This window comes from Heterodontus francisci, chromosome 9 (genome assembly GCF_036365525.1).
Source record: "Heterodontus francisci isolate sHetFra1 chromosome 9, sHetFra1.hap1, whole genome shotgun sequence".
Taxonomy (NCBI): domain Eukaryota; kingdom Metazoa; phylum Chordata; class Chondrichthyes; order Heterodontiformes; family Heterodontidae; genus Heterodontus; species Heterodontus francisci.
In genome coordinates, this window is record NC_090379.1 from 107,685,619 (window position 1) to 107,708,596 (window position 22,978).

The window sequence follows — 22,978 nt, forward strand, 5'->3', positions numbered from 1 at the left end:
GTATCTTTTTGCTTCCTGCCCATTCATGCATCTGTCTAGATACATCTTAAAAGACGCTATCGTGCCCGTGTCTACCACCTCTGCTGGCAACGTGTTCCAGGCACCCACCACCCTCTGCACAAAGAACTTTCCACGCATATTCCCCCTAAACTTTACCCCTCTCACTTTGAACTCGTGACCCCTAGTAACTGAATCCCCCACTCTGGGAAAAAGCTTCTTGCTATCCACCCTGTCTATGCCTCTCATGATTTTGTACACCTCAATCAGGTCCCCCTTCAACCTCAGTCTTTCTAATGAAAATAATCCTAATCGACTCAACCTCTCTTCCTAGCTAGCGCCCTGCATACCAGGCAACATCCTGGTGAACCTCCTCTGCACCCTCTCCAAAGCATCTACATCCTTTTGGTAATGTGGCGACCAGAACTGCACGCAGTATTCCAAATGTGGCCGAACCAAAGTCTTATACAACTGTAACATGACCTGCCAACTCTTGTACTCAATACAAGAAAGCATGCCGTATGCCTTCTTGACCACTCTATTGACCTGCGTTGCCACCTTCAGGGAACAATGGACCTGAACACCCAAATCTCTCTGGACATCAATTTTCCCCAGGACTTTTCCATTTACTGTATAATTCACTCTTGAATTGGATCTTCCAAAATGCATCACCTCGCATTTGCCCTGATTGAACTCCATCTGCCATTTCTCTGCCCAACTCTCCAATCTATCTATATTCTGCTGTATTCTCGGACAGTCCCCTTCACTATCTGCTACTCCACCAATCTTAGTGTCGTCTGCAAACTTGCTAATCAGACCACCTATACTTTCCTCCAAATCATTTATGTATATCACAAACAACAGAGATAGTGGATGCATTGGCTTTAATCTTCCAGAATTCCCTGGCTCTTAGAAGTCCCCGTGGATTGAAAGCTAGCAAAGCTAACACCGCTGTTCAAGAAATGAGAGGAAAAAAAACTATAGGTCCTTCAGCCTACATCAGTAGCAAGGAAAATGTTTAGAACTTATTGTTAAGGACATGGTAACAGGGCACTTGGAAAATCACAATATGATCACGCAGTCAACATGGTTTAATGAAAGAGAAATCATGTTTGATAAATCTATTAGAGATAAAGGGGATTTTCAAAAGGCATTTGATAAGGTGCCACATAAGAGGTTAATAAACAAGATAAGGGCTCACGGATAGAGGATTGGTTAGTGGACAAGAAGCAGAGTAGGGATAAATGGGGCATTTTGAAGTGGCAGGCTGCAATTAGTGGAGTGCTGCAAGTATCAGCTATTTAGTCTATGTTAATGACTGAGATGATGAGAATGAGAGTAAGTATGAGAGTATGTAAGTTTGCTGATGATACAAAGCTACTTGGGAATATGAACTGAGGGGACAGAAAGAGACCACAAAGAAATTGTTTCGAGGATTTCCATTTTTTGTATTAAAACTTGGGATTCTATTTATTTCAGTGGACATTGAGACATCTGGAGAGCTGAACGTAATGGATGTTTTGAAAAGAAGTTCAACAAAAGTTGAACTGGTAAAGAAGGACTGGAATGCAGGTAATTTCAAGGAAACCAGCAGGGGTGGTTGACCTCAGAGCTACCCTCTGTCGTGACAAAACAGAATTTATGACTTAGCATGTGACTTGTTTCTGGAACGTTTTGGTTTCGTTTGGAACTGTTCAAAAGCCAGTGGGTTTTGGAATAAAGCAGGCAATTGGAATTTGATTTTGACTTGCCTGGAGATCAGAAGAACCACCAAAAAAGTATTACCTCTGTAAAGAATCCTTGCTCTTGAAAAGCAAAAAGCTTGTATGAAGTGGTACTGTTGCCCCTGCATTTTTGAAGAAGCCTTGAATTTGCAGAAATCTTGCATCTTTTTAAAAAAAGGACTTTTTCATCGAATGTGGAGAACTGACGCTTATTGCTACACTCCTGATGGAAGACCTATGTGAAGCCTTCTACCATTGAAGTTCTTTGAACATCTACCCATCACAGACTGTTCATCAACCTCACCTGGAAAGACTTCAAGTGACAACCAACTATTCAACTTTGGGACACCTTGCCAAACCAAAGAACTTCCTTCCAGATCAAAACAGTCTAAATCTTTTTATTCCTATGAAACAGCTGTAAACCAAAATCCTTTCTTCCCAGTTAACCAGTTTTTGGATGTATGTGCATGAGGGCTAGGGAAAATAAGAAGCTTTAATATCTCAATTCATATATAGATTGATTCATTATTGATTAAGCTTTGGTTTTATAATAGTTAAATTTTTATTTATTTTTATTTAGAGATACAGCACTGAAACAAGCCCTTCGGCCCACCAAGTCTGTGCTGACCATCAACCACCCATTTATACTAATCCCATATCCCTACCACATCCCCACCTGTCCCTATATTCCCCTACCACCTACCTATACTAGGGGCAATTTATAATGGCCAATTTACCTATCAACCTGCAAGTCTTTGGCTGTAGGAGGAAACCAGAGCACCCGGCGAAAACCCATGCAGACACAGGGAGAACTTGCAAACTCCACACAGGCAGTACCCAGAATTGAACCCGGGTCGCTGGAGCTGTGAGGCTGGCTGGTGTGCTTTATTCTGGGGACAAACAGAATGTCTAATTGACTGTTCCAATAAACGGGAAAATTTATTGAGATGCTGTGACCTGTGGAGAAGTGGGACTGAATTAACAGTGCACTGCTCCCACCTTGGTCGTAACAAAATATAGACGGGTATATCACAGGCACAGTTACTGCACTTTGAAACTGCAATGAGTCAAAGCAGCAGGATGGGGATGAAGATTATCTAGCAAACTCCAGTCGTTGGAAAGGAGATAAGGTCCAATGTTACTGTGGGTTTTAATGCAATGGGCAGAGTGGTTGTAGATTTGTTGTGTAATTATTTTTCATCAAACTACGGCTGCAAATTTATTAGAGTGAAAGCAGGAAGGGCAGACAATATACGAAGCAAGCTGAAAGCAGTTTCCATTCTGACCCAGGAGCTTGTTAGTTACCCAGACTAAGTGTGACAAAACACACGTACACAAGAAAATTACTAGAGGTATAAGACAACACTCGCACTGGACCACATCCAGATACTGCAGTTTCAAAGTGCAGTAACTGTGCCTGTGATATACCCCTGTAACTCCCTTGAAGTTAGTGGAACAGGGCAAATCAAATGTATCACATGATTGTGTTAGGCTGTCAAGTAGCCACAGAATATGTAAAATAAATGGGGCTTTTTTTTTTATTATTTAGAAACTATCCCTAAGATGATCTTGGGAATCTGACAATTTGCACGTTAGCAACTTATCTGAAATGTATGCAAATACTCGTCAAAAAGCCAGTGTGAGTCACCATATCCTTAATAACTGGTGTACCAATCCACTTGTCATTGTGATTTTGCAGCCCTTTTAGAACTCTTGGAACAAAGTAAGCAGAAAAACTAAATTGGACAATTTTAAAGATAAGAGGGAAAGCTTGGACCAGGGCCATTAGTAATGAGGCTTTCGGGAAAGTAAGTGATGCAGATTGATTTATCTGCCAAACTCGCTGTATGGCCAAGTACCAGGTAGAAATTGCTGGTAACATTGCCAGACTTTGCCCCTGTCTCAGCTCATCTGGTGCTGAAACCCTCATTCATGCCCTTGTTACCTCCAGGCTTGACTATTCCAATGCACGCCCGGCTGGTCTTCCACATTCTACCCTCCTGTGGTGGTGGTGGTGGTGGAGGACATGGAAGAAGAGGACTGGTTGGGCCAAACAGCCCATTTCTATGCTGTACATTCTATTAACAATGTCCAACACTCCCCTCAGCAGAAGTACACACTATGCTGCTTCATTAAACACTAAAAATCAACATTGGTGCAACTTCCATCAGACAATGTGCAACAGCAGCTCAATTCAGAGTTTAGTTGCTTAAATGGATTCAGTTTCAATAGAAAGCATTTCTATCCAAAATATACTTGCAGGTAAATAGCACAGAGAACAATCATGAAACATCCATTTTATTTTACCCAGGAGATAGACTTTCACGACTTGTCTACTGAGTAGTAGCAGGATCTTTGTTTACACTAAACAGGCCACCAATTCCGCCATTCCCTTTGTACAACTCCTTTAAACATATACATTTTATATACAGCTTAAAGTGATTTACTTTAATTACAAGGTTCCGAGCACCCAAAGTCCTGATCTAAAAGTTGTTTGGATTGATTTAAAGATGTTCTCCATTCCTCCAGCTCCTTCTGGAACAAGTCTGTCTCTTCTAAAATTTTATTACTCTCCTCTTGTGCATTCTGCAACTTCAGCCGCATCTCCTATTTGCAGGAATAAAGGAAACAGTGTGAGCAATCTGAATTCCAACAGAATTTCTACATTAGAATAGGTAGACATAAATCAATTGCAACTTTGATGCTCCTGGGTGCCCTGATGCTTCTGTTAGTTTACCCAGTGTCATGCACAGAAGAAGCCATGCAGAAATAAATAATGAAATTGAAGGAAAAGAACACTATTGCATATTAATGACTCATTGACATGAATGAACGAATAAAGGATTCTGGAGACAGCTGGACTCATAGCCCAAACCAAAATTGATTAGATATGAAATAGCACCGTGTTAACGTCTGAACGGGGGACCAACTTGATAGCCATGGTCTCCACATCCTGGTCCATTGTGTGAACACCGAGGGAAAGAGTGCCATGTGTCCCCTAACAGAAACACTCATGAATTTTTGCCTTTAAAAGGTAAGCCTCTGGAGAGGTCAAGACAACACCTTCAGAAAGCAGTCTAGCCAGGGACTGTGAAAGAAATCCAGCCAAGCAAGGAAGAAGCCCTGCTGCTAATTCTGCACTTCAACCTGCTGCAGCAGATAACTTAAAGTGGCCACCTCCAGTTTGAAACTTTAACCACCAGAAAATCTACAACACCTTAACAAGACTACAAATACCCAGGTCTGCACCTTTAAAAGAAACTGTCCTTCTGAGAAGATTTAACAGGTTCACTGCAAAACACAAACACCTACCTAATTTTGAACTTTAAACTACTTACCCTTTTTCTCTATCTATTCTTGCGTATGTGTGTGAATGTGTGTGTGTGGGTGAGGTTACGATCATTTCAGGAATTGTGTAAAAATAGCTTTTAAAAAAAAATCTATGACAAAACCTGTCATGTGTCTGTTGTTTTGACCCGAAAGACACTTGAGCTAATGCAACATTTTACCAAAACATGATTAAGGTCAGTTGGTAGGTGAACATTGGGAACCACCCACACCACTTTCCACCTGTCTGACCATGCTGAGTTTACAGAATGGTTACAGAAGTATGGTTACAGAAGATTGGCAATATTAGTGTAAGCGTTGTGGTGGTGGGGGGTAGTGTAGGGATGGGTGGTAAGAAATACTCAGCTGCCCCTCCTTCTGTTTATGCTATCCCATGAAACCTGATGACAGTCCAATGGGCGCTATCAGACAGGAACAGGACCGGATTTACCCGGTATTCCCTACAGTCTATGCATTGCTGAAGCTTATTCACGATGGCCAGGAATTGGAGGGAGATAGGCAGCAGTAAACACTTTCACAGAAGTGAGGAAGAGGAGAAAATGACCAAAAAAATTGTTCTGGTAAAAACATATTCATTGTCTGTGGTGAATCCTCAAACAAAATTATAAAAATACATTGGGGTAAATTTTCACAACTTAATTTCTTTGAAAAGGTAGTTTTTCACTTGTGAAACCAGAGCAAGAGTAACAAAACTTTTTAACATTACAGAAAGATATGTACCAGGAGATTAAAAACAAGCTATTGAAATATATCCAAGGTATGGTAGCATAGTAGTTATGTTACTGGACTAGTAATCCAGAGACAGCTGGGGAATATAAATTAATTAAAAAAATTAGTATCAGTAATCCTGACCATGAAATGTTCAGACTATTGTAACAACCATCTGGTTCACTAAAGTCTTTTAGGAAAAGAAATGCCATCCTCACTTGGTCTGGCCTATGTGTGACTCCAGATCTACAGCAATGTGCTTGACTCAGATGCCCACTGAAATGGGCAAGTAAGCACTCAGTTGTATTAAAACTGCTACAAAAAAAAAGCTATAAGAATAGAACCAGATGGACCATGTGGCATCAACCTCAGCACTGGGTTTGGACATGACAAATCCATTCCAAGCCCAGCAAAGTCCTCCTTACTAACATCTGGGGACTTGTGCCAAAATTGGAAGAGCTGTTCCACAAGCAACAGCCTAACAGTCATAGGCTTCTTTGACAGAACTTCCCAAACCCATGACCTTACCTGGAAGGACAAGGGCAGCAGGCACAATTACTCCTGATCTGGTTTCACAAGTTAAAAACTACCTTTTCAAAAAAATTAAGCTGCGAAAATTTACCCCAATGTATTTTTATAATTTTATTCATTGAGGACTCACCGCAGCCAACGTACATGTTTTTATCAGAACAATTTTTTGGCTGTTTTCTCCTCTTCCTCATTTTCATGAAAGTGTTTACTGCTGCCTATCTCCCTCCAGCTCCTGGCCAAAATGGCCATTCAGCAACATGTAGGCATTTTGACTGTAGGAAATACCAGGTGAATCCAGTCCTGTCCCATGACCAAGTCATACACCACCCCGACTTGGAAATAGATCATCGTTTTCATTATTGCTGGGTCAAAATCCTAGCTCCCTACCTTAACAGCACTGTGGGTGTATCTATACCACACTGACTGTAGCAGTTCAAGGCAGTGGCTCACCACCAGCGCCTCAAGGGCAATTAGGATGAAAATATTTGTAACTCTTTTGCCCATTTTGATTCAATTACACAGTAAACTGGCAGAATCCTTTAAACACACAGGGTCAACACCATGAGAATTCCAGTCTTGTTCTTTTCTCACTATTACATGCAAGCTCTTTGAAGGAACAAAATAGCTGTTGCACCACAGACAACCCAGAATGAGTTAAGGTGTGCAGTGTTGCAGGAAATAAAGAAAATTAGTCTCAAGGACGATGGATACTTCACTGATGTAGACTTACCTTGTGATTGGCCACCCAAGATCTTTACTCAATAATAAAAAAAGGTTTGCCCCCAATTAGAAATTGATTGAGTGGTTGACATTCAGCAAAGGTTAATCGGACCATTACTTCAACTGAAGGTTTCAACACAAGTGGCCTCCCTCAGGTTTGCCCCGGATTTAACATTGTTCCTTATCTATTTCTGCTGAGGGACAAGTTATTTACTCTATTGCCAAGAAAACATGCTATGCCAAATGAGGAATTTTCATTAAATAGAACAAGAAATGCTGGAAATACTCAGCAGGTCTGGCAGCATCTGTGGAGAGAGAAGCAGAGCTAATGTTTCAGGTCAGTGACCCTTCTTCAGAACAGAAGGGTCACTGACCTGAAACGTTAACTCTGCTTCTTTCCCTCTCCACAGATGCTGCCAGACCTGCTGAGTATTTCCAGCATTTCTTGTTTTTATTTCAGAATTCCAGCATCCGCAGTATTTTGCTTTTATTTTAGAGGAATTTTAATTCATCAGTTGGAAACTTACACTAAACTTAAACAAAGGAAAGCTGGAATATTTACAGACAACTTTTACAAAGACTTGGCTGCAGCTAAAATTGGCCGCCACCATTTGAACACCGTGCACATTCCAGGGCATCAAAGAGGAGACACATGTCTAATTAGCCCGTACCCAAAACAATGACTTGCTCTATTGACTGAACTACCTGAGATTGTTTTAATGAAACATTCAAAGCCATCCTGGGACATGAACACTGAAAGGGTGAACCGCTCCAGGTGTAAACATCAACACCATGAGGCCCGAGAGCCTGAAATTCCTAAACTTGAATCTCATTAGAAGGTACCAGAGAATACACAGAGGCAGTCATGTGACCGTCTGTCCATCTCTGTGAAAGCTGAGAGTTTCCCTTGGACAGCACAGACAAGCCAGAGACTCAAACTGTGCAGAAGCCAGAAGGGCTGTCTCTCTCTCTCTCCAGAAGGCCTTGTGGGGTGTACGAAGCCTAGCTGTTAGTTGCTAGATCCATGACAAAGACCCGGGAAGGACACCCTGTGCTCAACTGTCTCCAAGAACAACTATCAACCCAGAACGTCAGGATCACGACCTCAACTGGAAGACAACTGAATCATCCAAACTCTCAGACTGCGTGTTGACTTTTTTCTTAAATTTGTTCCGGGCTCCAACCACAAATCTATTCCTCATCACTCTGTAATCCGTGTGTGTGCGCACGAGAAAAAGTAGAATATTTTTATTTAGATTGGGTTTAGATTGTTAAGTATAATCAACACCTTTTTTTCTTGTTTAAACTCAAGAAAACCTGTCTAATTGGCTCTTCAACGATCACAACAAAGGCAAAAGGTAAAACATACAATGAAGTGGTAAGCACATCCACTGTTTAGAAAGGAATAAACCCTGTTGCTGTCAAATAAGAGGAAGGACAAGAGGGGAGCCTTTTGACCCCCTCCTTGGCTGGCTGGAACATTATGTACTGCAGTCCCATCCAATTCATGTCATTGCTGACAGACCTCGACCACCTGCTCCCATGCAGCACTGATGCACAGGACTTAAGAGATCCTTCTGTTGTCATTTTAGGCTAACGTGGAAATTCGGATCAATAGTTACTTATGTGAGAAACTGTTTGCTCAGATGCTTCTCTACACAACAGTTGCAAAAAGGAAAGCACTAACCTTGGTGAAAACAATTTCCACACATGCATTCACTCCTTTGCGTGCTGCGCCTCCTGTTCCCTCCCCTTCCCCTTTTAGTAACTAAATGCACCTTGCTATCAGCTTCAGACCATCAGATCTCACTAAATTGTAAACCATTTTAAAAATGAACTGACAGGCCAGTTCAATTTTCCTTGCTATACCAGCTTAAATGCACACGCAACTAAATTTTCTTTTCGGTATGTAACAGTTAATACAGTACATGTTATTTGTAGCATGTTCCTGGTTAGGTTCTGGTCCACTAGATTCACTAAAGCAATGTAAAGGAAACATTTTACTGGAGAAACTCTGCAATGTAGTCTTACTGTACCTAAAAGCAGGTTCTTACCTGAAACTTCTCTCTCTTCTCTACTGCATACTTTCCCCATTTTTCTAGTTCTGCCTGGAGATTCTCCACATGCACCTGAAACAGATAGATAGATTATAGACATTTTGTGACTCAGTAGTACAAATTATAATACAAAGGGAGGGGGCAGGGGAATTTCATCCTTTCTTTTTGGTCAGAGTTGAGCTGCAGTAACATATGACATGTTTTGGGGAAAAGATTCATGGGGGTGGGGAGAAGAGAGAACAGTCACAAATTAGGTCCAATTTTGGAGCAGAAAACATTTCAGAATTACTACTTTGTTTTGCACTTTACATGCCCAATAACGTGTACACAGTTTTTAGGTGAAAAAGAACCCGATTCAGATGTGCAGCTCTCCTTATTTAGAAGGTCTTACAAAAAGGGTGGATTAATTGAAGGAATAGGGAATCATTTAAAATATTGCTACCTTAAACAGAGAGAGAGAGAGAGAGAGAGAGAGACACACACACACACACACAGTCTGGCCATAAAGTTTGTATGGCATCTGTCCTAACAATTATGTTTCCAGACTTATTCTCCTTTCCCAAATCCCTTCCTGGGATACATTTTCACAAGTGGCAAATCGCCCTCAAACTGCATCCAAATGGACAAACAGCATTAGCAAACTATCCAACTGTGAAGCAGATCAAAGCCAATTCCATCCTCCCCACTTTTGCTGTGGATTTATTTCTAATACTCACTGCCCACAAACTAAAAAGCTTAAGCACAAAAAGAAAATCCATCTTACCATTGTGTCCTTTCGACATGCATTCTTCTGCTCATGGTCTTCAATTATTTTATTAGCTGAAACTGAGAAACAGAAATAAGCAAAAGTTGAGAACAGATGTATGGCACAATCTGAACTGCAGCCTAAAATGCCAAATCTCTTGCATTACAGAAAATTTAGCTATGTACATTATGAAGATGCTTCTATATTTAAGCAATTTTTTGAATACTCATTTAAATCGTGGAGGGGGATTCATTGAAAGGCTGAAGATTTCATAAATACTGGACTTTCCTTTGTTGTTGACAGTTCACTGAAAGGACTCAGATGTTGTCTGAAAAGAACCTTTGCTGGAAATCACATGCTTTGAGCTCAGTAAACAGAAACCTTGGTGACCCGAGGAAGATGTTTATAGGTAAGCCACATGTCAAGGTTTATGGAGGTCAGCAGGTTAACTTTGTTTGTGGTTTCACTTCTGAGATATTGTTCTGGTTCAACTGGGGTGTGAACTGTTTCAGATAGTTGGTGTCTTGCCTGCCGAGTAAAAAGAAACTACCCAGCTCACCTCTTTCTCTACCTCTTTGAAGAAACCCTGCAAAGATCCAGTGTGGGAGAGCTAAAATCCCTGGTGCTGCATCTCTTCAGAGGAGCTGGTAAAACCTGCCAGATTAATTCTCAACACCGCCTACAAAGACCTGTTTTAGAAAAGATCCCGGTGACCTGTCTCTGTATACCTGGACGCCAGACCAAAAGGAACCACTGACTTCCTTCCATATCTTCTCTCTTTTCTTCAAGAATTAGCAAGTATTTGGCAAAGTTTTTTTTTGTCTTTTTTTGTAACAGACCTCTGCAGAGAGGATTTCTGGTTTTTTTCTCTCCAGTGTGCATGGTATTTAAAAAGGGAGTTTTCATATTTCAATCTGTGTGTTAATGCTTCACTTTTTTATTGGCTAAGTCTTGTTTGATAAACTGAATTCTGTTTTTCATTAAAAAAACCTGCTTGGCATATTTTATTTTGGGATAATGAGTAGGGTATATTATTGACTGCATTAGTAACTGGGTTAACGTTTAAATATATGTTGTGACTTGTAGAGAAGTGGAACTAGAAAAGACAGTGCACTCCTCCCACCTCAGTCATAACATGTTCCAGTTCAAGAAAAGAATCAATTCAGGAAAGCGGAAGCAGCAGTCTCACTCTGGAGGGGAATGAGACGATGCCAGCCATCAGTTGAATGTGTGGAGATTTCTTGTCAATCCTGGTCTGTTTGAAGGTCCATGTACAGAGAGGTAATAACACTGTGCTTATGTGGCCATCAAAACTAGTTATGATATAAATGCACTATGGCTACATTCAGAAAAAGGAAACAGACTTGAGATTTACACCTGACTAGTATGATTTTATGATACTCTAACACAAAAGGTAAATCAACCTAATTTTCAACAGATTTAGCTATGACCCCCCCCTCTAAAGTTTATCAGAGAATGAGACAGGCTGATCTGACCCTACTCTTAATTTTGCCTCTCTTTATTTGGTTATCCTGCCCTTTAATCTTACACTGCTGGGTAACCAAATCAAGGCAAAAAGACCACCAGGCAATCATTTTATTGAGTACAAGTGCCTGTAAAATCAGAAGTTGTAAAACACTTGTCTGCATTTCAAGCTGAAGAGTTTAAGTTATTGCTGTGTAATACTTTTACTAGAAACAGAGTATGAGCACAAGTATTATCACAACATTGCGATTGTGTGGCATGACAATACATGTACATCTTGAAAACAAATTCACATTACATGCTGGTTTCTGTCAAGTCCAACTTAAGCAGCAGCAACCAATTTGTGTACATGCTGATTTCAACATGAATTATAGCTTTTTCATGTCCTTGTAGTGACAATTACAGACTTGGTCAGCCTTACCAGGATCAATCAGGTTTGTCTCCAGTACGATCATGCAGTTCTGTAACCTCTTGCTCATTGCTTCCTTCTCAGATTGCATTTTCTCTGTCTTAACCATTAACTCGTTTGTCTTGTCCTATTAAAGATAAGTGGACTGATAGTTAAATAGAAATAGTACAGCAGGGGTTGAAATATGGGCAATTAAGGAGTTGGCACTCTGGTCACATGGATATTCTTTTTACAAATCTAAAACTCTAAACTATTTGCTACAGTACAAAAGTAAAATGCTGTAAATCTGAAATAAAAACAGAAAATGCTGGTCAGGCAGCATTTGTGGAGAGAACACCAAAGTTAATGTTCCAGGTTGAAGACCTTTTATCAAAACTACTAAAAGTTAGAGATTTAACAGGTTTAAAAAAAAAGCAGAATCAGGGAATAGGGGAACAGAAAGGAAATAACAAAAAAAGGGACAATCTATGATAGGGTGGAAGGCAGGAGCTGCGAGTATTTACAGCATGCATTTTCTGTTTTTATTTATTACAGTATCTTGACCAAGAATACGCCATGTAGAACCATGGGAAGGAATTTCCTCAAGTAAGCACCATTATGTTCTTGAAAGTGTGATTTTCTGAAACATACTTTTCCTGCAATTCCATGTTTGAAACTACCTAATCAGGTTTATATCCCTGCCATAGCATGGAAATGCCCCTAATCAGTCACAAACAACATCCTACCTACCTGCGTGCCCTGACCCTCTTCAACCCCTTGAAGCCTTTGACACGGTCGACTGTTATTTTTGGTCACTGCCACAAACTCTGTACCCTTTCCACTTATTCTATTCCCCTCCCAGGACCCTGTTTCAGGTTGGACCAGATGGCTCGCAACCTGGCATCCTATCTGAATTTCTGATCTTGTATATCCTCTCAATCACAGACTGCCTATTTCTCACCTGTTGCTGAAGTTTTCAACCATGCCTGTGTCACCTTCTGACTAGACTGTTCCATTGATCTCCTGGCTGGTGTTGCATCTGTAAATTTCAGCACATCCAAAACTCTGCTGCCAATATTTTATCACACCAAATCCCACTTACCCAGCAGCTCATTCTCACCGACCTATATTGGCACTTGGTCCCCAATACTTAAATGTGGTACATCTGCAACTAGTAACTTGCTTCAGGCTCAAGAATTTCCTGAATTGGCTTTGGGTGTCTCTTCCCACCAGCAAGAGGTAGTATTATAATATAAATATCACAGTACTATTGAAGCACCATCCTTTTGGCAACTGCTGTATCTGGGAGGTCATCAGGGAACACGATTACCAGATTAACAGGTTATGTTTTAGTATCATGGTGGAGGACCAATAAAACAAAACAAAGCACAGCACAGAACTACTTAGTGCAACAGTTGAAAGGAATGCACTGGTTAAACATTTGAAATTAATCAAGCAATGCGCGAGGGGGCGCGAGACAGGGGATTGATTTCCTGTCCGTACTCAGTGAGTTGCTCTCAGGCAAGGCCACAAGAGGCCTCCAAATTCAAGCAATCTACCACCATTCATTCTCTTGGTCCACACACAAATATTCACTTGGGCCGGACCGGGCCGGAGCCTTCAGGATTAGTGTCACCAGCAGCCAGAGCCGCTATGGGGTCACATCGGAGCTGGAACCAGAGCCTCAGTGCCCGGACTGTGCGACGATGAGCGCGTGGCCCTCTTGTTCTCGGACCAGGGATGGTCCACATGCAAGCAATTACACCCCCTCGCACCCACTTCCCCGCCGCCACCACCCCCCCCAAACACCTCCCCCCCTCTGGAACATCAGAAGTGTGTGTCCTGGCCTGTTGGAAGACCTTACACAAATCGATGACTCTCGGAAGATCGCCATCATTAACAACGAGCTCAGTAGACTCAATGTGGACATTGCAGCACTTTAGGAGACACGCTCTCTTAGTGATCCGCTCACAGGGAGGCAAGACTACACCTTCTGCTGGCAGGGTAGGGATCCTGAAGAACCAAGACAGCATGGAATGGGCTTCGCCATTAGAAACTCTTTGCTCAGCATGATAGAGCCTCCTTCAAATGGCTCAGAACGCATACTGTCCATCCGACTGCTCACCGCCTCTGGCCCAGTACACCTACTCAGCATCTATGCTCCAACACTCTGCTCCCAACCTGAAGTTAAAGACCAGTTCTATGAGGAACTCCATAATATCATATCATTAATAGTATTCCTAATACTGCACATTTGTTCCTGCTGGGGGACTTTAATGCCAGGGTCGGGGCTGACCATGACTCATGGCCCCCCTGCTTTGGGCGATATGGCATTGGAAGGATGAATGAGAATGCAGAGACTGCTAGAGTTGTGTACCCATCAGCCTCTGCATCACCAACTCATTCTTTCTAACAAGGTTAAACTTGTGTCACCAGGTTTCATGGAGACACCCAAGATCACATCGTTGGCACCAGCTGGACCTCATAGTCACAAGGCGAGCCTCTATAAACAGTGTTTAAATCACACGCAGCTTCCACAGTGCGGACTGCAACACCGACCACTCCCTGGTGTGCAGCAAAGTTACACTCGAACCAAAGAAGTTACATCAAGCAGAAGGGCCACCCGCGCATCAACTCGAACAGAATTTCTTACCCACAGCCGTCACAAAAGTTTCTCAATTCACTTGAAAAAGCCCTTCAAAACACTCCTGCAGGGGATGCAGAGAACATGTGGGCCCACATCAGAGACGCTATCTATGACTCAGCAATGACCACTTTTGGCAAACGTGAGCAGAAATCAGACTGGTTTCAATCTCATTTTGAAGAGCTGGAACCTGTCATAGCCGCTAAGCATACTGCACTGTTGAACTACAAGAAAGCCCCCAGCAAGTTAACATCCTTAGCACTTAAAGCAGCCAAAAGTACCGCACAAAGAACAGCCAGGCGCTGTGCAAATGACTACTGGCAACACCTATGTAGCCGTATTCAGCTGGCCTCAGACACTGGAAACAGAGGAATGTATGATGGCATTAAGAGAGCTTTTGGGCCAACCATCAAGAAGATCTCCCCTCAAGTTTAAATCAGGGGAAATGATCACTGACCAATCAATGCAAGCAAATGGACCGCTGGGTGGAGCACTATCTAGAACTGTACTCCAGGGAAAATGATATCACTGATCCACCCTCAATGCAGCCCAGTCTCTGCCAGTCATGGATGAGCTGGACAAACAGCCAACAAGATTGGAGCTCAGTAACGCCATCGAAGCCCCTGGAAAGGACGGCATTACCCCTGAAATAATCAAGACTGCCAAGCCTGCTATATTCTCAGCCCTCCATGAACTGCTTTGCCTGTGCTGGGATGAGGGAGCAGTACCACAGGATATGCGCGATGCCAATATCATCACCCTCTATAAGAACAAGGGTGACCATGGTGACTGCAACAACTACTGTGGAATCTCCCTGCTCAGCATAGTTGGGAAAGTATTCGCTTGAGTCGTTGTAAATGGACTCCAGAAACTGGCTGAGCGTGTCTGCCCTGAGGCACAGTGTGGCTTTCGAGCAGAGAGATCCACCATTGACATGATGTTCTCCCTTCGCCAGTTACAGGAGAAATGCCGCGAACAGATACATCTACATTGCCTTCAAAGATCTCACCAAAGCCTTTGGCCTCGTCAGCAGACGTGGTCTCTTCAGACTATTACCAAAGATCGGATGTCCACCAAAGCTACTAAGTATCAACTCACTCCATGACAATATGAAAGGCACAATTCAGCATAGCGGTGCCTCATCAGATCCCTTTCCTATCCTGGGTGGCGTGAAACAGGGCTATGTTCTTGCACCTACACTGTTTGGGATCTTCTCACTGCTGCTCTCGCATGCGTTTAAGTCTTCAGAAGAAGGAATTTTCCTCCACACAAGATCAGGTGGCAGGTTCTTCAACCTGCCCGTCTAAAAGCGAAGACCAAAGTATGGAAAGTCCTCATCAGGGAACTCCTCTTTGCTGACGATGCTGCATTAATATCTCGCACAGAAGAGTGTCTGCAGAGACTCATCGACAGGATTGCGGCTGCAATTTGGCCTAACCATCAGTTTCAAGAAAACTAACATCATGGGACAGGATGTCAGAAATGCTCCATCCATCAATATCGGCGACCACGCTCTGGAAGTGGCTCAAGAGTTCACCTACCTGGGCTCAGCTATCACCAGTAACCTGTCTCTCGATGCCGAAATCAACAAGCGCCTCCTCAGATACTGAAGCAGTCCGTGTAGAAATGCAGCAAGACCTGGACAATATCCAGACTTCGGCTGATGTTTGGCACAAATGTTACTTGCCACTTAAGTGCCAGGCAATGACCATCTCCAGCGAGAGAGAATCTAACCATCTCCCCTTGACATTTAATGGCATTACCATTGCTGAATCCCCCACTATCAACATCCTAGGGGCTACCATTGACCAGAAACTGAACTGGAGTAGCCATATAAATACCATGGCTACAAGAGCAGGTCAGAGGCAAGGAATCCTGTGGCGAGCAACTCACCTCCTGACTCCCCAGAGACTGCCCATCAAGGCACAAGTCAGGAGTGTGATAGAATACTCTCCACTTGCTTGGATGGGTGCAGCTCCAACATTTAAGCTCGACACCATCCAGGACAAAGCAGCCCGCTTGATTGGCACCCCATCCACCATCGCCACACAGTGGCAGCAGTGTGTACCATCTACAAGATGCACTACAGCAATGCACCAAGGCTCCTCAGACAGCACCTTCCAAACCCACGACCTCTACCAACTAGAAGGACAAGGGCAGCAAATGCATGGGAACACCACCACCTGCAAGTTCCCTTTCGAGGCACACACAATCCTGACTTAGAACTATATCGCACTTCCTTCATTGTCAGTGGGTCAAAATCCTGAAACTCCCTTCCTAACAGCACTGTGGGTGTACCTACCTCACGTGGACTGCAGCGGTTCAAGAAGGCAGCTCACCACCACCTTAAAGGCAAATAGGGTTGGGCAATAAATGGTGGCCAAGCCACTGACGCCCACATCCCATGAATAAATAAAAAAGGCATCTGCTGCTATGTCCAGACTGGCCAAGAGGGTTGGGAAAATGGCGCACTGACACAGAACACAAAATTCCACGTGTTTCAAGCATGTGCACTCAGTACCTTGCTCTACGGCAGCAAGGCCTGGACAACGTAGGTCAGGCAAGAGCAACGTCTCAACGCATTCCATCTTCGCCGTCTCCGGAGAATCCTTGGCATCAGGTGGCAGGACCGTATCTCCAACACTGAAGTCCTCGAGGCAGCCAACATCCCCAGCATATACGCCCTACTGAGCCAGCAGCGCTTGAGATGGCTTGGCCATGTGAGCCACATGGAAGCTGGCAGGATCCCTAAGGACGCATTGTACAGCGAGCTAGTCATTGGTATCAGACCCACCGGCTGTCCATGTCTCCACTTTAAAGACATCTGCAAACACGACAAGAAGTCATGCAACATTGACCGCAAGTTGTGGCAGTCAGTTGCCAGTGATCGCCAGAGCTGGCGGACAGTTATAAAGGCGGGGCTAAGGAGAGGCGAGTTGAAGAGACTTAGCAGTTGGCAGGAAAATAGACAAGTGTAAGGAGAGAGCCAACTGCGTAACAACCAATTTTATCAGCAGCGCCTGTGGAACAGTCTGTCACTCTAGAATTGGCCTTTAGAAGTGTTCCCAGGTGCTGCTCCACAAACCACTGACCACTTCCAGGCACTTACTCATTGTCTCTCGAGACAAGGTGGCCAAAGAAAGGGTACAGGACTGCCGGAGACAGTTCAACTGAAAAACAAGCATTAGCAGCTGCAGGAAAGGGGTCCAAAAATAAATAAATAAATAGGTAAAAAATTAAATCACAGTAACTCCTGCTCAGATTGCAGGACTGTTTTTATTGCTGTAATATTACTTGCAGCTACTAAAACATTAACAATTTAAATTGAAGTGTAAAAGCAACTTCTGCTTGACTGATTTTAGCTTCCATTAAAACTAGGCATTTAAAGACTCACTAAATAAATAGTAAAACTGCTTGTTACCATTTCTTCACAAATGCTTTCAGTCCTTCACTTGTTGCTCACTCATGAAAGAAATGAGTCACTCTCTCCTTCAAGAGATCATGAAAAGAAAGTTGGACAAAAAAAATCTAAGAATTCACTGTTCTTATCTAAGAAGTAGTTTGTCCTTCTCTTAACCCGGATAAAGAAGCAGGTTTTAGCATTCAAAATATCAGTTAACTCAGCATAGGCCGGGAGTCAAATCTGAGATTTTGTATTCTGAAGGACTCAATATTACAGGCAGTAGTTCCTTTACTGTTAGGAAATGAAGAGTGATCTCATTTTGTGGGATTGCTTGACAGCTTTTGGCATAGTCACAGCTCAATGACATTGATAGCTTTAGAAAGTGATCAAACCCAAAACTTTACATTTCCAACTAAGGGCAACAACAAATTCTTTCATAAATTCAGGTTATTTTTGGCAAGTGTTTCAGAATTAAACTGGAATAAACATTCCCATATAGGAGGAAATCTTACCTTTGCCGTCTTCAGTTCCTGCTTTAACTGCTGCTGGGCAACTTCCAAGAGTTGATTTTGGTCTCTAAGCTCTGCTTCAATCACTATCAGAGCCATGTATCTGATGAAAAACAGATCAGACTGAGGAATGCAGAAATCTCAAACATACACCAATAGGATCTCAATGGCCAAGGAAGCCAACTGCCTCCGTATTAGTACAGCTCTCAGCTTTTAAATAAATTTGCAACGACTCAGTGCTGTTAGTTACACACAAATTGCTTTGTTTAGTTCCACTCAATTCCTTCTCTTTCAGGTACCTTTTTAAAGCAATTGAGAAAGCAAACTAAAGAGTTGAGGTCGATAGTGGAAGACACCAAAGTTAAGGACAGTAAAGGGGAAAAGCAAATTAGATGTTGCCAAGTTATGGTTGTAAGACCCTGTAAATTGAAGGAAAGACCTGGGGAGATATAGTTTTATATCCCTAGAAAGAACAAGTTAGAATAAGTGATCTTGATTTTACTGCCCGACCCAAGAGGTTGGGCAGGGTAGGGTATACCTATTTGTAGCTGTGCGTGTCAGCCCTGACTCAGTTGGCAGCACTCTCACCTGAGTCAGAGGTTGTGGGTTCAAATTCCGCTCCAGGACTTGAGCACAAAAATCAAGGCCGACACTCCAGTGCAGTTCTGAGAGCATTGCACTGTTGGAGGTGCCATGTTTCGATCAGCCATTAAACTGAGGCTCCATCTGCCCCCTTAGGTGGGCACAAGAGATCCCACGAAGCTATTTTGAAGTGGAGCAGGGGAATTATCCTTGGTGTCCTGGCCAATACTTATCCTTCAAACAACATCACAAACACAGATTATCTTGTCATTATCATATTGCTGTTTGTGGGGACTTCTTGTATGCAAATTGGCTGCTGCATTTTTTACATTACACTTTAAAAGTATTTTATTGGCTGTAAAGCACTTTGGGACCTCCTCTGGTCACGAAATGCAAGTTTTCTTTCCCCCAAAAGGAAATGTGGAAGAACAGCACACATTCTCCCCCAAATTGTCTAAAAATCACAGGTACAAACCCAAACTCTTCAACTTCATGGCCTCTTCCACCACCACTTACAGTGCACCAAGAATCAGTTGCACTGTCAAAGTGGCGCAGTGGTTAGCACCGCAGCCTCACAGCTCCAGCGACCCAGGTTCAATTCTGGGTACTGCCTGTGCGGAGTTTGCAAGTTCTCCCTGTGTCTTCGTGGGTTTCCTCCGGGTGCTCCAGTTTCATCCCACATGCCAAAGACTTGCAGGTTGATAAGTAAATTGGCAATTAGCAATTGCCCCTAGTATAGGTAGGTGGTAGGGAAATATAGGGACAGATGGGGATGTGGTAGGAATATGGAATTAGTGTAGGATTAGTATAAATGGGTGATTGATGGTCAGCACAGACTCGGTGGGCCAAAGGGCCTGTTTCAGTGCTGTATCTCTAAACTAAACTATTAACCCATCTAATTTCCCTATAACATCAGCAGTTTCTTTATTGGAGGGTGCCAGCTATTGCATGCATTAAATGCACACAGTTCAAGTTTGTCAAAAGCCAAAGACTCACTTTTCCATATCAGCACGAGTCATCCTAGATAATGGGGGCATTTTCTTTCTGAAAAAGAAAAAAGGCATTAAACAGCCATCCATAACTATGATATATTGTTCAACATACTAGAACAAGCATTTTAGTCAGAAGAATTTGCTTCTGGAGCAATTGTGAAAGAGACAAATATACCAAAGCACATCAGTAAGTCACTTTCAAAAATGCCAAGACCTTCCAAAACCACAACTATCCCAGTATTTATTAGCCAAAAAAGGATAGCCAAAGTCATTATACCAACATCAGAAGATTTTAAATGTTCAACTGCACCAGGACTAAGCATGCAAGCAGCACATAGAACCATAGAAAAAGTATAGCACAGAAGGCCATTCAGCTCATCGTGTCTGCACTGGATGAATAAACTATCCGCCCAAACTAATCCCACCTTCCAGCACCTGGTCCCCAGCCCTGCAGATTACAGTACTTCTGGTACATGTTAAAAGAATTGAGGGTCTCTGCCTCCACCACCATTCCTGGCCATGAATTCCAGACATCTACCACCCTCTGGGTGAAAAAGTTTCCTCTCATATCCCCTCTAATCCTTCTACCTATCACCTTAAATCTGTGCCCCCTGGTAACTGACCTCACCGACAGGGGAAACAGGTCCTTCCTGTCCACTCTATCTAGGCCCTTCAATTTTGTACACTTCAATCAAGTCACCCCTCGGCCTCCTCAGTTCCAGGGAAAACAACCCTAGCCTACCCATCTAATCTTTCCTCATAGCTGCAACCTTCAAGCCCTGGCAACATTCTTGTAAATCTCCTCTGGACTCTCTCCAGAGCAATTATGTCCTTTCTGTAATGTGAATAAAGAATGTACAACAATTATAGGTATTAAAGTCAGAGAGTAATTCTGTGAAGTACAATTCCATTAAAATAAAATCTGTAGTGAAAAGGTTGGAGGAGAGTAAAGATATAAGAAATGCATCTGCATTAAAATTATTGCCCTTGTTAGGGATCAAGAGTAAGTAAGGAATCCATTTAGCCCCAAGGCTAAAAGTCTGCAGAATTGTGTGACCTCTGAAGACTACACTGTCAAACAGCCAGAGGTTAAACAATATATTTAGATTTAGATTAGATTAGAGATACAGCACTGAAACAGGCCCTTCGGCCCACCAAGTCTGTGCCGAACATCAACCACCCATTATACTAATCCTACACTAATCCCATATTCCTACCAAACATCCCCACCTGTCCCCATATTTCCCTACCACCTACTTTTACTAGGGGCAATTTATAATGGCCAATTTACCTATCAACCTGCAAGTCTTTTGGCTTGTGGGAGGAAAACGGAGCACCCGGAGAAAACCCATGCAGACACAGGGAGAACTTGCAAACTCCACACAGGCAGTACCCAGAATCGAACACGGGTGCCTGGAGCTGTGAGGCTGCGGTGCTAACCACTGTGCCACTGTGCCGTCCAACTTGAGCCTTCTTAATTCATGCATGATTGAAGAATTTTTCTACATCATAATGGGTGCAACCCATGTTTCGTTTAACCTCACACCAGCAGCTTCTGCTGGGCCATGGGTGACATTTAAAGAGCTTAAACTTATTGATAAAGATTGGTACACGTTAGTGCAAAGTGTATGAAGTAACAGTTAGAAATACATCAAAAAGGCAAGATTGTAATGCAAGGTTGGAAGGTGAAGCAGGAGGAGATCTAGAAAGTGGAGCTCTGACTGTCGTGAGGCGGGTTGCCTCACATCCTTTAAAAAGTACCTGGATGAGCACTTGGCATGTCATAACATACAATGCTATGGGCCAAGTGCTGGCAAATGGGATTAGGTAGACAGGTCAGGTGTCTTTAATGCATCGGTGCAGACTCGATGGGCCGAAGGGCCTCTTCTGCACTGTATTATTCTGTGATCTTCGACAGCAAAGAATTGCTGTGTGTTTCAGGGTGCTGTCTGCAAGTATGTTCTATTAACTCTTAAACTTGACTCCTACAACTAGAAATCTCATTTCTGGTATGTAAACAAGGACTGCAGGGTCCTTCATAAAACTAGGACAGACACAGGCTATGCTGCAATGCCTCAACTTGTGCGAGTGCTTGTCAAGACTCATGGTCTGGACGCATGAAGAATGACCAGTTGGGCAAAGAGCAATAAGCATCTATGGAAACATCTCAAAAAGAATCAAGATCTTCAGGAGAGAAAATTATTGCATTGCTCCAAAAAGACATGGCACTTATTTGCAATATGATTTAATCTTTGTTCAGTGAAGATCTGCAGATTTTTTTTAGTTGATGTTGGGAAATCTACAGATACTACATTGTGATTTCTTTCCAAAAAAAAAGTTAAATTTGAACTTTATTTTTAAAAAGAAATTCTCTCAGTTTATGGACTGCATGACAAGGAGGGCAGAGGGTGGGATGTGTGACTTGCTCCTGAACAATGATTTACTAACAGTTAGTGGCCAGCATTTTGGAAGATGCACAGCAATATGACAATTTCTCCTTTCCTTACACGGGAAAGTGATGTTTGCTCAATTTTCCCACATCTGAAGCCCCCAGGTAGTCAATAGAATGGGGAAATAACAACGAATTATTTTGCTTTTTGTAAGACGTTCCCTTATAAAATAAAATTTTCACGGGCTCCCTCAGATGGCATTGCGGCTAACAGCAGTGACCAATGTAGTTCCAGCAACCAGAAGTTCATAGTTTTGCTGTGTTAGATGGTCTCATGTGAGACAGCAAAAATTAAATGGTTCTGGTTCAGCCTCAGTAATCAATGATTCTGGACAGGGAGATGCTGGGGTGGGGCACATGTACATGCATGCAAGGCAGGGGTGATGGATGAGGGCACTTGCATGTGGGGGGCCAGACAAGATTGTGCATGCGCACACTCTTCCTTCCCCATCATCCTCCCACGCAAGTCCATCAGTGGATTCCAACTGCAGTTTCACCCATCATGCTTTGAAACCACCCAGGATCACAGGTATCTCCGAGAAATACAACGTTCCTCGGACTGCTACTCTCGCCGCATCCTGAGATCTACACTCAGTGCTATGCGCCGCCATATGCACACACTGGACCTCTCTCTCCAGCAGCACCGTCTCACCTTATCTCAAATCTGTTCTACTCCGCAGTTTCATCTCATCTTAC

General features: G+C 42.9%; 2 protein-coding genes across 3 annotated transcripts in view; one reads left to right on the forward strand and one right to left on the reverse strand.

Annotated features, from left to right (window-relative positions):
* The window catches only part of ccdc135 (coiled-coil domain containing 135), a 140,301-nt gene extending 137,808 nt beyond the window's left edge, over positions 1 to 2,493 (forward strand). Inside the window, exon 19 of the mRNA XM_068039644.1 lies at positions 1,477 to 2,493. Coding sequence (XP_067895745.1) covers positions 1,477 to 1,486 — 10 coding nt within the window. The 3' untranslated portion in view covers positions 1,487 to 2,493. The remainder of the gene's footprint in view (positions 1 to 1,476) is intronic.
* A 1,510-nt stretch (positions 2,494 to 4,003) lies between these two features.
* Positions 4,004 to 22,978, reverse strand: part of LOC137373962 (small kinetochore-associated protein-like) — a 35,495-nt gene continuing 16,520 nt past the window's right edge. For both annotated transcript variants that reach the window (XM_068039646.1, XM_068039645.1), the window contains 6 exons: positions 19,838 to 19,885; positions 18,263 to 18,362; positions 11,737 to 11,851; positions 9,849 to 9,910; positions 9,083 to 9,157; positions 4,004 to 4,328 (listed from right to left, as the gene is read on the reverse strand). In XM_068039646.1, coding sequence (XP_067895747.1) covers positions 4,170 to 4,328; positions 9,083 to 9,157; positions 9,849 to 9,910; positions 11,737 to 11,851; positions 18,263 to 18,362; positions 19,838 to 19,885 — 559 coding nt within the window. In that variant the 3' untranslated portion in view covers positions 4,004 to 4,169. The remainder of the gene's footprint in view (positions 4,329 to 9,082; positions 9,158 to 9,848; positions 9,911 to 11,736; positions 11,852 to 18,262; positions 18,363 to 19,837; positions 19,886 to 22,978) is intronic.